General features: G+C 35.0%; 1 protein-coding gene across 3 annotated transcripts; it reads right to left on the reverse strand.

Moving 5' to 3' along the window:
- Positions 1–2,838: 2,838 nt before the first annotated feature.
- LOC100527594 (thioredoxin-related transmembrane protein 2) lies at positions 2,839–15,463 on the reverse strand. 3 transcript variants are annotated; one of them, XM_003550071.5, is made up of 11 exons: positions 15,196–15,463; positions 14,998–15,042; positions 13,711–13,767; positions 13,257–13,326; positions 12,892–12,933; positions 6,210–6,283; positions 5,706–5,776; positions 4,500–4,585; positions 4,261–4,370; positions 3,136–3,198; positions 2,839–3,043 (listed from the first exon to the last, which is right to left on the reverse strand). In XM_003550071.5, exons 1-10 carry the CDS (start codon positions 15,364–15,366, stop codon positions 3,136–3,138), a joined length of 789 nt encoding a protein of 262 aa, XP_003550119.1. In that variant the 5' UTR covers positions 15,367–15,463; the 3' UTR covers positions 2,839–3,043. The 3 variants fall into 3 exon arrangements, with proteins under 3 accessions (XP_003550119.1, XP_006601062.1, XP_014625450.1); XM_006600999.3 differs by having other exon boundaries at positions 2,839–3,046; positions 15,196–15,455; XM_014769964.3 differs by lacking the exon at positions 12,892–12,933 and having other exon boundaries at positions 15,196–15,455.
- Between the last annotated feature and the right edge of the window lie 2,683 nt (positions 15,464–18,146).

Below are 18,146 nucleotides of genomic sequence, written 5' to 3' on the forward strand. Positions count from 1 at the left end.
TTTTTAATAAAAAAATTTCTCGTTCCGATTTAGACCGAACCAACTCGATCTCGGTCATTGGGTTTTACCAAACTCGGTCTGCTCAAATCAAGTTGCTTATTTTTTCTGACCCTACATTATAATTGGACCGCCCAAGATACAGGATTCCGGTCGAATGGGACCAACTAACCGAGCCGTGGTTATGAGTAATTATTAACACGTGAAAAGGAGTTGAATTAAAAAGGGATAGCGAGAGAAATGTGTCTACTGTCTAGGTAAAGGAGAGAAAATCAATTGAAGAGAGTTATAATAAAAGTAAGGTGTTGGAAATGTTTAGCAGCATAGGGCAAGAATTTTTTAATTTGCAAGTCTCCCGACTTTGTAATTCAAAAGAGTGCACGTGAAATAGGCCTAATTATTATGTTATCGTGCCATGGATTAATTTTAAAAATTGTAGTGTAAAATGAATTAAATTTATAAACTATATAGTGTCATTGTATTAAAACAATTGGTTCTTTTTCATTTAGATTAATCACATACGGCACATTATGGAGAGTACTATTGTAACGTTGAAGTTTCTAATAATTATGTTAAATGGTTAGGACATTATATTTAATTGAGTAACTATGTTAAATGATTATATTTTTAATGTTGTTTGTTTATGAGCTGAGTTATGTTTGAAAGGTATATGTTTTGATGTTTTTAATTTTATGTTTGGATAGTTTAATTAAGGTTAAGATTGGATTTTTTTTAATGTGTTGTTTGGATGATTTAAGATTGAGTTTTTAATTTAGTTGTAGAAACATTTTTAACTGAGTTTTTTTTATTGATTTATTGACGTTACACATAAGTAAAGTTTGGATAATTATGTGTGAATGGATATATAGCATGCAATAGATATGAAGATGTGGATTAAAATTGTTACCCTCACCAATAAAAAAATTGTTACCCAATGCACTATAGTACTCTACCCATTACTATCCTACACATATGAGCTCAATGCCTACATGACAAGCTTTGGTTACTCATTTGATTTCTTTTTCAGGGCATGTGCTTTATTATTTAAGAATTTATCTTGTAATAGTTATAGTTATTTATCTACATTAGGGTGTAGTTTGTTGACTTGTATGAATTTACATGATTTTTTTGGATTATCATGACATTAAGATAAAATATTCACCAACTTTGTTGTTAACTAATTTTCATCAAGAAACCTTGATGATCATCTTTAATGGAGATTCTCATCCTAACCACATTTTTATCATTTATGAAATTTGAACTTAAGATCTTGTTTAACTATTTCAAATACAATCACATGGAGCAACATGTTTACTTTACCTAATTTACATTTCTTATTTGATTATTTGTGAACATTATTATTTTTTAAAAGGAAAATACACTCAATACTTTTCTTTTCTTTTTCATTTTTTTAAATGTAACATTTTTCAAAAAATTATGCCCATTTTTTTCTTTCTTTTTTTTTAAAATAATGGACCTGATTAATTTAGTTTAATTCAAGTTGCTTAGAAGAATTCACCAACCCAAACTAAGTACGATTAATTAATTGATTTGGACACATTTTTCCTCTAAACCCAATCCAACCTGTGATTGTACTCCAAAAGTTGCATTGGATGAGTGAAACATCCAAACTAAAATTAGAAATAAATACATTAGAGACAAAGTTGATGTATCACCATACATATATAAAAGTGATGATAGAACATCATCTTGGATGGTTTGAAGTTTGAACATAAGAAAAAAAAAATTCCTGGAGAGTAGATTAGATCATATGGAGGATAATCATGCAGGCTAATAATTTTTTGGTTTAATTTAAATAAAACAATTTATCAGTTTACTATTTTTTTAATCTTACCAACCGGTCAAATTTGTAATTCAAAATATTATTTTTTATTCATGAGAATTGAACTCGAATATTACATGTACAACAATTAATGTATAATTTTAACCAATTAAGCTAGATCCTTTTAGTTTATCTCATTGTTTCCAAAATCATACTAGACCAGTCTAGTGACCAGTTTAGACACTCTTAAAACTAGAGGATCTCATAATCGATTTACAACTAACCAAAAACCGGTGCTAAAAACCGATTTTAACTAGTAACTTTCATTTTCTTTTAATGAATTTTTTGAATTAATATAAAATATTTTAAAGATAAATAAAAACACACATTTTATATTATATTAATTTGTCATTTTTTATTCTAAAATAAACTTGTTACGGTTAATGAACAATATTGCATTTTACTTCAATTTAAACTTAAGTATTATGATATATTTTTTTTAAAAAAAATTATGTATATTTTGAATGTTAAAAATTTGTAAAATATTTTTTTTTGTTTTTATTATTATAAAGTAATGTGATATTATATCTATTTAATAATATTTCATAAATTATTTAATTATTATTATTTTATCAATACTAGTTCGAATACCATTCAATCACAATTGAACCATCTTAACCAATTCAATGACCAATTGGGTTTTAAAAAAATTGGTTTATATACATGATTCACATAACATAATTGATGCAACCTAATAGGAAAAAACTTGGTTGTTATGATCATTTTTCCCCAAAAAGAAACCTAGTTATTTTATCATGTTTTATAAGAAAATATTATCATTTCTAGCATATCCAATAACGTAAATCTACTTCTCATTGTGAAAGGAAATTCTTTTCCAAAATTTATTTTTTATACCATAAAAAGAAACGTCAGACATTATATTCAGACAATTTAAAAGAAATTTATGACAACATAATTTCAACTAAAATTTGAATTCTCTCGCCAAATTTTTTGACTTTCACTTAGAACCGATGATAGATTATAAAATAAAGAACAAATTATAATAACACCTATTGAGATTTAATCTAATTACACATACACCCCCGTTGTCTGAAGACATTACTTTGACCCTTGTGTGATGGTGTTAAACAAACGTTAACTTTCAAAGTTCATTTACGAAAATGTCCTCCTCAGATATCCGGAAATCCAAAATTGCCATTCTCAGTGATGACTAAATTTCGGACAACTTGCTCCACTAACATCCTACTAGAACCAACAAAATAAATCTCAAATGATTAAAATCTACTAGAACCAGAAAAAAGGAACACAGTAGGATAGAACTTCGAGGCAATTACCTATTTACCACTAACATATTCGAGAAGGTGCCGATCAAGCTCAAAATGTCGAGAAAGAAGCCCCTGCAGCTCACAATCCATGGGTAAAGTTAAACTCTAGTCAGAGATGCAAATAATTAAACAATGCTCAAGTGTGATTGAATAAAGGCTGAAAGGTAAAGCCGATACAATAGGCATTTTAAAAAAAATGCGAAGTGTTTTTACTCAAAGAAATAAAGAAAACATGTATCACACATGTAAAATCAGAAAAAAAAAAAAAAAAAGACCACATGAATATTCTACCATCATAGGTATTGAAGAATCTGTACATGAAATTTTAATGAATCTGAAAGAAATTGTATGGAGAAGTAATCTGTATAACAAGGCCCATGGACAAAGATATGAAGAGTAAACATTATGGAGAACATTTTAAAATCAAAGCATACTTTGAATCCTGAATGGATAAACTTCTTTATAAGTACTTGTAGGAAAATAAAGTAAAATGAATTAAGTTTTTCTCACAAGTTAAAATCAACTTATACACTTAACTTCTACAAAAGCTTTCTAATCTAAACATCATGTTACGAATGAGCCCAGTGATTGCCAAGGTTGAGGTTCCAGTTGATAGGCCCAAAAGGATCACTTCTCAAACAAAGAAGTGGGCAAACTTTGTTGCATATTGATCACTAAACGTATTGAGGGATAGAATGGTGACTCGGCTAGAATAGAATAATGTAGCTAGAATTCGGTTATGATGATTGTTGTAAGTTATTATATGCGTACCTAAGGTGCTGGGTTTAGACAGTTATGCTGAGTGTTAGAGAGTCTTAGTTATATACAGCCTTGTACTTGTTATCATGAGGCAACGAAAATTTACTACCAATCATTCCTATTTTACCCTACATTTCTGGAGGTCCACTCCGTCCTCAAATTCAGAGTATCTATTGTTAGCATTTCCCCAAAGACTAAGATGTATAAGTTGATTTTAATTTATGGAGGAAACTCAACTCATTAATCTTTTTTATTTTCTTCTCTTATAAAATACTTATGGAAAAATTTATCCAAACAAAGATTCATTAGTTGGTCTTGTTATAGCCAATATTCAAAACAGCATATCCTACTTACGACAAAATGACAGATACATACCTTTGTAATTTTAGGGTGAAAATATGCAGCTTCAAAATCCAACTCAGGAAAGCGGGCAACTTCAGCTGCATTCTCAAATAAGATAAATGTTGGAAGCTGGCCCATGCTTCCTGACAATCACAATGAATCATATAAATTCCTAATACTAGAGAAACAAGAACAATTAAACGAAAGATATTAAATACTTTAAACAAAAAAAGGAAAACCAAATTCTAATGGCTATCAACTAATATCAGTACCACTTAGAGATATTCCAAATCTTTCAGCAGCATTGGGAAAGAGACCAAGATCAACTATTCCAAATGATAAATTTTTGCTTGAATATCTGCAGGAGACATGAATTTACGGAAATTGTCAAAAGCTGCTTATCACAACAATTTTTCATGGGAATTGCTGATGCAGGATAGCTATTCTTTCTCACCAAATTAGTTGAATTCCTAATAACCTATACTCGCTGTGTATTCAGTAAAGAAGTTTCCCTAATATAATATATTTGTATTGGATCGGTTTTAATACCATATCAGGATTCAGAACAGACAGGGTCTGGGTCTAACGTAGTTCCAAAATCTAAGGAATGAGATTGGCCAAGTCATTATAACTTATAAGGACTGGGTCTAACATAGTTCATGTAGTTCTAGTTTTTCCCAAGCAAAACAATGGAAGAAAAATGATATTGCTTTCAAGTTGATGGTAGAATCTCTTAAACTAAACTATTTTAGTGTTTTGTTTGTTTACTTCATATTTGCATTTTCAATTTAAACAGAAAACAAATTTGAAAATGTGTTTGGTTAGGTTTAAACAAAAGCCATGGGAAACAGTTATAAAAATGGGGCCAAGTTTGAAAGCCAAATGCTCATTTCCACCAATTCTGGAAACAAGAGAAATGTGGTGGCAACTTTATGTTGTAATAAAAAAACATAACCAAATATGTTTTCTATATTTTGCCATTATAAAAATATAACAAAAAAAAGTTTACTCAGTAAAAAGATTCTTAATGATTTAGACAGTTTCTAATAAACCTAGTTGATTAAGGGCACAAAAGCTACTCATATCAAGTTAGTACAACAACCTGAATTCTTCAGTTATTTTCCCTTTTTACTTAAGGGAGGAGGAATAGCTCAAGACAAAAGTCAAAGAGAAGCATACGTAATTAAGAGCTCATTTCCACCAATTCTGAAAACAAGAGAAATGTGGTGGCAACTTTATGTTGTAATAAAAAAACATAACCAAATATGTTTTCTATATTTTGCCATTATAAAAAAATAACAAAAAAACTCAAAGTAAAAAGATTCTTAATGATTTAGACAGTTTCTAAACCTAGTTGATTAAGGGCACAAAAGCTACTCATATCAAGTTAGTACAACAACCTGAATTCTTCAGTAATTTTCCCATTTTACTTAAGGGAGGAGGAATAGTTCAAGACAAAGAGTCAAAGAGAAGCATACGTAATTGAGAGCTCAGGAAACTGCTGACTTGAGCGAATGCAAGCAGGTGAATATGAAGAACGGAATTCCACCTGCCAACTCACAGAAAGAAAGAAAAATGGATAAAACTAAAAGGAAAAAGAAAGAACTAAAACATAAACAATGCCACAACTAAACTCCATAGACTTCTGATATTACTTTCCACTTTTTCAAAAAAGGTAGTGTGATAGTTTCATGCATTTTAAACAGAAGTAAATCCATTATATAGCTATTGCCACCAATTTACATTACTAGTTGATCATTAAGTTAATTTACAAAAAGGGAAAAAACAGAAGTAAATTCTTCTCACCTACCACATTTTACCCCCACCAATTCCCACAAACAATGCCGGATAAAAAAAACAGGGAAAATTGGAAAAAAAATTAGTACATTATAAAAATATAGCTATTGAACCACACTCTGTTTCCCAGAGATCATCATCATTGTGCATTCACTAAAACTAACACATCAGATGAAGATACCCACCAGCCACAATCTTGTAGTTGTTCCCTCTGTCAGCAGGCTTTCCAACTGCAACGGTGTTAGCTTGCTAGACGTACCTGTAAGAATTAATCAAAGAGAAACCTAATTTAATCATTTTTTTTTTGCACAGCAAAAATTAGTATTATATATTATGAATAATGCAGTACTAGATGTACTGCAAATAGGAGAAAAAGTACAAGGCAAAATTGCCTAACCCAACTGAAAATACAGGATAACAATAGATAAGCCAAAAGGAAATCATCCCTTAAGACAACTCCTCCCTCAAACCAGTGGACCATTGATTAAAATGAATATGGAAGTCTTTGTCCATATATTTTAACCATGCCCAAGTGTGGAATAAAGCTTCGTCCATGACTTTTCCGGAGTCGAAAATCTGGTTATTAAAAACCATTGAATTTCTATGCTTCCAAATAGTCATGGATAGAGCTATCCAAAGCACTGCCCATCTATTATCTATACATCTATTGCTACTCCAGCTTGAAAATTGAATGAAGTGGTCTTTGGGATCAGTGGGGAAAGGACCCACTCTGTCAGCCCATCTCAAAGCCTCCCACCAAAGACTCCTAGTTCTTGAGCAAGCAAACATGATATGACCAGAAGATTCCTCCTCTCCATCACATAAAGGACAAGAATACGATGGAAGGCACACCTGCCTCCTTCTTAGGTTAGCCTTAGTAGGCAATCTATCTTTAAAAATTTTCCAAGAGAATGCAGCTGCTCTTGGAGGAATTTTCAATTTCCACATAAGCCTGGACGCATTATCTTCATATTCTGAGCTGCCATCTTCCATGAGAGAGTTATATGCTGACTTTGTAGAATAGGATCCACTAGAGTCGGCCCTCCAAGTGAGATGATCCATTCTAGAAAGGTGAATTTGCACCCCATCGATCTCATCCATGAAAGCTGCCACCATTTCAATTTCGTGGTCGAAGAAATTTCTCCTCCATTGGAACTTCCAATCCCACCCATTTTCAACATGCTGACCCATTAAACTGATAGTAAGGTCCTGCTGCTGGCTCACCTGATATAAAACAGGGTATTTGTCTTTAAGGGTTATATCATCTCCCCTCCATATGTCTTTCCAAAACTGGATTCTGGCCCCATTACCCACCTTCCACCTCAGGTTATTGATCAAACTATTCTGGTGATGTTGCTGGAATAAAGATTTTAAATCCTTCCACCAGGGAGAATTATCAGCACTGCCTCTACCATGTAATAAGGCATGCCATCCCCCATATATAGACACTAACGTTCTTGCCCAAAGCTGGTGAGGATTATTTGCCAGCTGCCACCCCCATTTACCTAGCAAAGCTTCATTAAACTTGTTCAGATCTTTAATATCCAATCCACCTCTATCTTTAGGTAAACAAACCGTATCCCATTTTACCCAAGGGATCTTAGATGTGCCATTATCACCACCCCAAAGAAAATTTCTTTGAATAGCAACTATTTTCTGAGTAACTTTTTTGGGAATTCTGTAAAAAGACAACAAATAAATAGGCATTGCTGTCAAAACAGAGTTGATAATGGTGATTCTGCCCCCCATGGAGAGGCATCTATGCTTCCAAGATGCCAACTTGGTCTGAAATTTGTTGATGATAGGCTGCCACACAGACCCACTTTTTGGATTAGACCCCACTGGAATTCCTAGATACATGAAAGGAATATCCATCTGTCTGCAATTGAGAAAAAGGGCTGCATCTCTACACCAAGATTCTGATTTGCCCAAGCATCCAAACTGACTTTTAGAATAATTGATCTTGAGACCAGAAGCCAGCTCAAAACATGATAGGATTGACTTTAAAACTCTGACATTGGCCGAAAGAGCATTACCAAAAAAAAGAGTGTCATCTGCATATTGCAGGATATTTATATCTTCCTTCAAACTTCCCACTTGATAACTGCTGTACAAGTTCTTGGATATAGCTGTCCTCATTAATCCTGTAAGTCCTTCTGCCACCAAATTAAAAAGGTGGGGAGCAAGGGGGTCACCCTGCCTTAAACCTCTCTCGGGAACAAACTCCGAAGTGAGACTTCCATTGATTAAGATGGATATTGAAGCAGTAGAAAGACAGCCATGAATCCACTTTCTCCACTTTTCACAAAAACCCATCCTTAGCATCATATAATCAAGAAATCCCCAAGAGACCGAGTCATAAGCTTTTTCAAAATCAACCTTGAAAAACATGCAAGGTTTATTTTTTGATTTAGCTTCAGCTATAACCTCATTAGCTATCATCACTCCATGCAAAATATGTCTTCCTTTCATAAAGGCTGATTGCCTTTCATCAATGAGCTGAGGTAAAATAAGGGCTAACCTATTAGCCAAGAGCTTAGATACAACTTTGTAGACGCACCCTATAAGAGAGATTGGCCTGTAATCATTAAGAGCTTGAGGATCCTTGATCTTGGGGATAAGAGCTATGAAGGAGGCATTGCTTCCTTTTGGGAAAGAAGCATTATAATAAAATTCATCCAAGAAACGCATAAAGTCAGGCTTCAAAATCTTCCAAAACTTCTTGATAAAGTTGAAATTAAGCCCATCCGGGCCAGGATTTTTATCACCCTGACAATCCCACACAGCTGAGGTTATTTCTGCATCAGTAAATTTGGCCACAAGGGCTTCATTCTCACTTTGACCAAGGGAAGGTAGGAGAACACCATCCAGGGTTGGTCTATTAAAATTCTGCTCAGAAAATCTATCTTTAAAGTGATTGAGGGCCTCATTTTTAACCCTACTAGGGTCCTGAACCCACTCCCCATCAATGATCAATCCTTGAATAGCATTGTGTCTTCTTCTGTGATTAAGCATATTGTGGAAATAGGCTGAATTTCTGTCCCCTTCCTTTAACCATTTCACTCTAGCCTTTTGCCTCAACATAGATTCGTAGGCATTAGAAGCATGCCACAGTTGCTCCTGAAGAGACTTCTTGAGATCCACCTCAGATTGATTCATTATTCTGTCAGAAATACCAACCTCCAAAGCGTTCAGCTCCTTCTTTAAATCCTGAATTTTCTTAACATTAATAACTCCATTGGATGAGCTCCACTGTCGAATGCAACCTTTAATGAACTTCAATTTTTGCTTGAGGGCAAAACCTCCCCATCCATAAGGGTGATAATTGCTCCACTTAAGGGCCACCATGTCCTGAAAACCCTTGTCCTGCAGCCACCAATCCAGGACCTTGAAAGGCTTAGGTCCCCAATCAACAAAATTGGATCTTAGAAGGATAGGGCAATGATCTGAAAAATCTCTGTCTAGAACAAACTGTATTGTGTCAGGCCATTGAATCAACCAACTATCAGATATGAAGAACCTGTCCAATTTGCTCATTACACTTCCATTAGGTCTGAACCAAGTATATTTTCTGCCAATAGATCTAACCTCTTCTACTGCCATAAGAGAAATCCAGGAATTGAATTCAGCAATACTGGATGAATTAACCGAATTCTGAGATGAGCTCAATCTCTCATTTTGATTTCTTATCGAATTGAAGTCTCCTAAGATACACCACAATTCATTTTGATAAGAGGATTTCAGATGCAAGATCTCTTCCCATTGATTTCTCTTCCCTTGTAGATCACAAGGCGCATAAACATTAGTAATGATGACTTTCTTATTTTCCTTTACCCACAGGCCTTCCTGCATAATAAAACCACTTCCCACAATCTTCCTATTCACCACAAAGGAATCATTATTCCAAATACATAGCAGACCGCCAGCTGAATTAATAGAGGGAAGGCATTCCCAAGAAACATTGCTATCTCCCCACAAGTATTGACACAGCTTCTTATCAATGGAGTCTTTCTTGGTTTCTTGAATACATAAAACATCAATTTTGTTGGCCAGGGTTAATTTTCGAATGGCTGACCTCTTGACTCCACTGCCCAATCCTCTAGTGTTGAGAGACAGAATATTCATGGGGCAATTGTCTTGTTTCCCATCTCTGCTGTTACTGCAGTTAAGTGACTTGTATTATCCTCATCCAAGCTCTCCTTACCCCTGTTTTTGAAATATTCATCAGAAGCTAAACCCAGTTGTCGGGCTATCTCCCAATGCTGATCTTCCTCCACACCAGAAAAATCATTATTAAAGCTACTAGGGGGATTAGGACTGTGGGGGGGAGGATCCTGCTTAGGGGTCAATGGGCCTGATTGAATGCCACCATAACCATCCTCTGCTTTATGAAGATCACAATTACTGACTGTTACCATCATCCTTGCTTCCTTTTCACTTCCAATTTCATTTAAAACTGGGCCAAGATTTAATCGGGCCATAGACTTTGCTATTTGACATGTCCTTCTTCTGCTATATACTTTAAAGGCAAAGTTGGAAATGCCCTCTTTTCTAACTGGGCTTTTGTTCTCCTGGCCCATCTTCCAAGTAACTACAGACTCCTTCTCACCTTGGGAAAACAAAGCACAGTCCCTATCCACCAAGACCAGCGAATTTGAATCCTTATTGACCATTGGAAATTCGTCAAATCTGTTGACTAAAAGGTCTTCTTCCAAGACCCGTTGGTCTTTCATTTTATCCCCAGCATCTATTGTCCGAGGGGTCTTCAAAACAATCCCTGCCGCTGCACTTTCCTCAAAAGGTTTCTGAGGTTGGGTCGGGCAGGAAGACCTATGCTGATTCCTTCCATAATCATGCATGGTCATAGGGGAAGAAACGTTGCAATTTTACAGGTCCAACGTGGCGTGGTTCAGACTCTGAGAGACGTGGGTAGGCGAGCGCCAACGAGATGGCGACACGTCATTAACGTCGACAGAAGCTGTGTTCCTTCTCCGCGAACGGAGCGCTGACTCCCGGCGGCCCCGACGGTGGTCCCTATTAACGAGCGACGGCGTTTGGCTAGGAAAAACGCCGACGTTCTTGACCGAGAGGTCGTCGGGCGATCTCCGTCTGTGGGTAAGGGTGTTTGTCTCGTCATCTTCTTCGTCCATGTCCAAGGAGAAAGGAGACAAGAACGATCCTTCCTCTAGCTTCAAACAACTGTTTCTTCCCCACCCAGAAGCCATATCCTCCCTCACCTCTAACAAATATCAGCATCCATCCACTACGGCATACAACTTTTTATCAAAGAGAGGTTTCTCCTTCGTGCGGACCAGAACTCGGGCAACGTCCATCCTCAGCTTGTCCTCCGTTGCCGGGTCTAGCTCCACTAGTTCACCACATGTCGCCACGATGTCAGCTAAGTGTATTGCATCCCATGCTTGCAGCGGAACTCCCCAAATGAGAAGCCATGTAAGGCGATATGACGGCGTCATCGCCGGCGTCCACCTCTGAATGGAGGAGAAAGGGGTCATGCCAGTAAGGAGTTCCTTTTGATTTATGGTGTTAGCTATTTCTTCATCTATGCCATGAAGAATAACCATGTCTTCCCCCCAATATGCCGACTTCAGCTCTATTCCATCCAGTCCCTGCAATCTCCTGTAGCTCCTCATCTACCCTCTCGAACATACCTTCATTTTTTAGATGACCCACCCAAACCTTATCAAGCCACTTTGTCTTTGACTTGTCTGTTTGGATAACTACTGACTCTAGTTTGGCTTCTGTTACTACTTTCCCCATCATAAGCCCCCGTGTCCCCTTCCCTTCCTGCAAAATATCTTGCTTCACCACATCCGCATATGTCTTTGTCTTAGACGGCCATGTGTGTTGCTGTTTCAGTTGATCACGTTGTTTATCCTGCATGAATTTTCCTCCTATTCTGCTATTGCTCCCTTTTTGCTTGTTGTCTACCTTATATCCTCCTCGTTGATATTTTGGTTTATTGACAAACAATTTCATATCGTTTATGTATATGTTATTGTCAAGACTTCGTTCCAATCTATCCTCGTTCTCCACCCCTTTGAAGCGTACAAAGCCATATCTATGGCCTTGTTTGTTCCTTTTCAAAGGTATGAAAACCTCCCATACTTTTCCCCACTCCTGAAAAATCTTCCAGAGTTCCTTTTCTTGGACAGAGTCAAGGAAATGGGAAAAGTAAAAGGAGGTTGTGTCTGGTCTGTCCCTCCAAGAACGGAAAGGTCCCCTTCCATGATTGATATTCCGGTTAGCAGCATATTGTCCGTCACCACCCCTTGCAGTCTCTGACATGGCCTTCTTCTTATCCCTTCTCCTGCTCCTCACTTGTGTCCATGCGCCCTGTTGTTGGTTAAAGCGATTGTCACCTTGCTCATAGGTTGTATATGCTTCCACGGTGTATCTCCCTCTTCTAGACACATGCCTTCTATCGGATTGTTCTCTGTCATGCTTTGTTCTCCGGGTATCTCTAACCATAGTGTGTCCTCTCTCCCTCCATGTCTCCGATCGACTCTCTCTCACTCTATCTCTCCCATTCTCCTTTCCATTGTCTCTCGCTCTCTCTCGCTGTCTTTCCCTCTCACTTTCTCTCTCTCTATCTCTCTCACTGTCTCTCTCTCTCTCTCTCTCTCTCTATCTCTCTCTCTATCTTTCTCTCTCATCTTTCTCTCCTATATATCCCCGAAATAAGTATGGATATTGTTATTCCTGTGGGAAGATAACCTAATTTAATCATATGATCTCTGATTATAATAAAATAACAAATTTTTGTATTTCTTATGATACTTTAAACTATGATGATGCTTAATATAACAAAATCAGAAAGGGAAATCAGCCAAACCCAACTAACAGTACCTAGTCCTTGGAATGGAGGTTGTTGTGTTAACATATGTATCACTGCAACACAGAAAATAATCATAACTACAAATGGAGCATAGGATCACAGTCTGTAATTAACTTTCAGCAGATATCGAATGCACACCTTGGACTTAATACCAAAATGCAAAATGCAAGCACAATCAACTGTACACCATTAAAAAAGACATTTTTTAAATCAGAAAAATGATGAAATATCTATCTATGTATATATATATATATATATATAAAAGATGTTATTGTTGCATACTTGATGGTTTAAATTCTATTGCAAGAAAACTAAATGTGATGTGAATAAAAGGCAACAGCGATAAACAAGCACAAAATAAGATGAAACTACCCACCTAAAAATACAAGAATATACCAAACGGCTAAGCGGCGATCCATTGTAAAGGCTAGGAGAAAAAGACAAATCTGAAAATATCAAGATAAGATAGGTTTGAGAACTACCATACAGACATAGAAAGAGATGAACACACAGGTAGTGTGCAGCAAGAAAGTGATTTAACACATGAAACATACACGTAACTTTTTCACAACAGAAACTGTGTAATTGCTATTTGCTAATAATAAATGAGGAGCGGGAAAATCATAATAAAGCATGCTCCACAGTTCAATAGGCATCTAATTATACTAAAAATGACATTTTATGGTACATCACAAATTCAAATTCCTATTAAAAATAAAAAAAAAGTCAGAACCGTATCTTCTAATAATAAAAAAGGGACTAGGGGGACGTGGTTTATGAATCAAAAAGGGAAGCTATGAAATTTTTGCAAACGGATTAATGGTGATCACCTTGGCCAGGAAAAGCACATCAGCTATAAAGGCTTCCCATGTTTCTTCTTTTATTCCCTGTAGCAGAAACAGAAATGAGAGAATTGAATAAAGCACCATTGATAAGGGGGTGATAATCTCCTTTCGAGTAGGAGTAACTCCAGGGGTTTAAGGGAGGTTTAGAGAGAGAATTCAGATCTGGTAATACTCATTCATTCCCTTTTCATAGAACAATTACAATGATTATATAGCAGCACATGGTAGCAACCTGTACAAAGCAAGCACTACCTGATGCACTCAATAATATCCTAACAAACTAAGCAACAACCTGATTCTAGAATATCTAATTGATTCATATTTTCTATATTATCTGATGTAATAAAATAACACTATTAATAAAAGACATTTATTTCCTATTGGGCGTAACAGCAAGAGAAATCTGAATTTCATTCTATTCTCCATGATTTGGGCCATAACAAATGCACACACATGTCCAAGGTCGATTGAAGCTGTATGTGAAACCAGTTGATGGATCATATTCATATCCACTCAAATCAACAAACTAGACAGAAATCAGAGTGACACTTAAACACACAAGATATCAAAACAAAGAATCTAACTAGATATTTTCTTGTTGGCTAAATGGCAGCCAAAAAATGCTCTAACTTTATGCCATTCGCATTTAATGTGCAAAACCCCCTTTTAGGGCCTCTTCTGGTTACAAAGTTAAAATAGCTTTTGAGAGCTTCTCTACTAGAAAAAGCTCTCAAAAGTTCTTCTAGCTTTGTATCCAACCAAACTCTTAGACACGTTCTTTTGAACAACACAATCCATATCGATTGAAATTATTGAAAATCACAAAATTTTGTAGGGGTGACAACATCCAATTTAATAAACTTCTGGTAATTTTTTTTTAATCTTCAATCAATTTTAATCGATGAAAGAGTGTGTTGGTAGCACTCCTCTTTTCCACTTTTTTTTTGCTGATCATAGTATTGGTACACAGTAATCCCTGGGAGAGGTGATTAATCTTTGTCGAGGACTGTAAACGCACACACAATGTGGGTATTTCCTTCCAACACAATTTATTCTATATCCAAGGGTCAAGCAGGATTCAAACCCTACAATTTATTCTATATCCAAGGGTCAAGCAGGATTCAAACCCTGCACCACTTGTTTAAGGACACAAGTCACTTACACCTTGATGGAAGCTAATATCGGAATCAGAAAATTCCATTCAATTAAATTCAAATCACAAGCAAACATTCAAATCTACCACAAACGCGATCCGATTCCATCAGCACACACCTTGATGAAAGCCAATATCGCGAACACTAGCAGTGTTTGTATTTCCTACGAAAGAGGGAACAAGTAAGTAAAGTAAGCAATCTGCAAAAGATATATATATATATATATATATATATATATATATATATATATATATATATATATATATATATATATATAGAGAGAGAGAGAGAGAGAGAGAGAGAGAGAGAGAGTTACGCGACGAAGGAGATGGTGAGTGAGATGAGGCGCTAAGATTTGGGTTGCGGAGCTGCGAACGACGAAATAGGAGAAGAAGGTTAAGAAATGGAAGAGGTAGTAAGGTTCTGAGACCATTCGATTCAGCCACTGCGTCACCGGAACCGTATCTTTGCTACTCTCCTTTCCCATCTCTCTCGATCTAAACTTTTCGTCTCCCTCTCGATTTCAGTCGTTGCTTTCAACTACGCTCTCATAATCATAGATAGATTTTCTAGTATGCCTTTGCAAAGTGTAGTTGTTGATGTAATAGTTAACTAAAAAAATTTTCTTGCAAATTTTACTCTAATTTTTTTAAAAAATTTATCATATTTTTTTAATTTTGTACATTTAATCTAATTTTTAAAGAAATTCATAAATTTTATCTCAGTCATTTTTTATTAATAAACACAATGAAGATAAAGTTTGTAAAAAAAATAAAATTACAAATAAAATTTGTCAAAAATATAAAAAGTTTAGTGTAAAATTTATTAAAAAATAAAACATTAAATTAGGAATAAAATAACAGAGGTTAAAATATGTAAGTTTCTTAAAAATTATAAATAAAATATGTTAAATTAATTTATTGGAGATAAAATTCACAAAAAATAAAAAAACTGAAGATAAAATATTTTAATTAAGCCAATTTTTTTTTTCTTGCAGCAGCGTTTTTGTAGTTTTTGGACTACGCAAACGTGTCCAATTTTGATGGGCTTACTTTTCATGTTTGTTGGCACTTGCTATTTACACTTTCTATAAAAAAAATTTGGAAGGCATTACACTTCCTATATTTGCTAAGTAGACCCCTTCTTTTCTTTATATTTATATTGTCAATTATATCCTTTTATTTGTTAAGACATAGTTACAAAAATTAACTTATGGAACAACATATATCAATTCCAAAAAGTAGCTCTTTGGAACTATGTTTTAACAAAATTCATAGTTTCGAAAACCTGTGATGTGTCATTATTTTCTTCTATTTCTTAACCCTTTTTTGCATCATTTTAATTACTGATTAGTCTTAATTGTCAAATTAATTAGGCAGTTTTATTACTTGGGCTTATTCAGCTAATTTGGTGTTTTCAATCTAATTTCAGGAATTAATGAAGCATTGGGCTTAATCCGGATTTTGGTCGTGGACTTAAAGAGGGCAAATAAAGCAACGTTTACCTTAGTTAATTTTTAATTAGGAGATTGCAATTTTATTTTATGTTGTTCAGTGTTTATTTCGTTTTAGGCCAGAATATTGTAATAGGGCCCGGTGACTCTGAGTGACCCTTATAAATAGTAGCCTTGGGATTCGTGTAAAGGCTATTCTGTTAGGCTATTATTCAGAGGATAGGGTTTAGGGTTTTACGTTTTTTAGCTTATTGTTACTGTTCACGTAATGCACTTTTCCATTCTCTGCTTCTAATTGCAATTTCGTTTTTATTTCTTCTTCTGCCTTTAGTTTCATTTACGTTTCTGCTTTAGTTTCATTCTCGTTTCTATTTCCAGTTTCATTTATGTTTCTGCCTTTAGCTTCAATTGTGTTTTCTGTTTTTGGTTGAAATTATGGAAGGCTAAATTTCTGGTGCTGTTTCCTTCTAAGGACGAAGCTTAACTCTCTTCGAGGTTCTGTTTATAATGTAGCTTCCTGGCAGTTTTCCCTTCACCAATTAACCCACATGCGTTTTGTTAATCTATGCACGCTTCGTGTCCGATTAATTGCCTCTGTGCTTAAATTGCGTTCATGCTTAATGAACAAGGGGTTAATTGGTGTATGTGTTGCTTAATCACATATTGACAGCCCTAAATTGATTTTTGCTTAGTAAATTAAAATAGGGTTGGATTAAGTGGTTAACTGTTAGGGACGAATTCTTCATAACCTAGGACAAGAGAATGTCTTCCGAATCAGAGGAGACAACACGTTTTTACTATTATTAATTTCGTATTCCAGTTCACTTGTTCTTTAATTTACACAACAAACAACCCCCCCCCCCCCCCATTGTTACTGTTACTACTAGTATATTATGAATATTTGGTTTTATCATTGCTCGTTGGAAAATGACCTAGGATCACTTCCTAGTTACTGGATTTTAATGTTTATTTGATTCAGGCACTTGCTATTTACACTTTCTATAAAAAAAATTTGGAAGGCATTACACTTCCTATATTTGCTAAGTAGACCCCTTCTTTTCTTTATATTTATATTGTCAATTATATCCTTTTATTTGTTAAGACATAGTTACAAAAATTAACTTATGGAACAACATATATCAATTCCAAAAAGTAGCTCTTTGGAACTATGTTTTAACAAAATTCATAGTTCCGAAAACCTGCATTCTAAAACAACATATATTAATCTCAGAAACATCAATAAGTTTGATTTTCTGATTATTGTTACTCTTATTTTTATCATGTAAAAACAACACAAAATAACATTGTACACACAATGAGATAGATAAGACATAGATTAATGGCTTAGGTCATTGTCACCTCAAGTGTCTTTGTCTTTGTGGGTCTAGGTTTGGTGAAAATATATGCTAATTGAAGTTTGGTCTTAATTAATTTCAACTCAATATTCCCTTTCTAAGCATTATCCCTGATAAAATGACGTTTGATATCTATTTGTTGTTAACTCCACATCCCTCATTTTAATTATCACAAACCATTAGCAAAGCAAATTCAAAGGATGGTGGGTTTAAATGATGACTAACATTATGCTCAAGTGTTTCAGTGTTAATTACATTAAGAAGCAGACATGTCCATTCATTCTAAAATGCTCATAAAGCTTTAGAACAACTATCAAAAGTTGAGAACTCAAAAGATTTCTTGAAGCAAGTCAAAATGATGAAGAATGTTTCCCTCTGAGTACTTGGTTCTTGGCAAGATACTGAACAACAAGGCCTTATGTATAAGACTTATAAAATGCTACATGAAGAGCATCCAGA

The sequence above is a fragment of the Glycine max genome, chromosome 17 (assembly GCF_000004515.6).
Source record: "Glycine max cultivar Williams 82 chromosome 17, Glycine_max_v4.0, whole genome shotgun sequence".
Classification (NCBI taxonomy): Eukaryota; Viridiplantae; Streptophyta; class Magnoliopsida; order Fabales; family Fabaceae; genus Glycine; species Glycine max.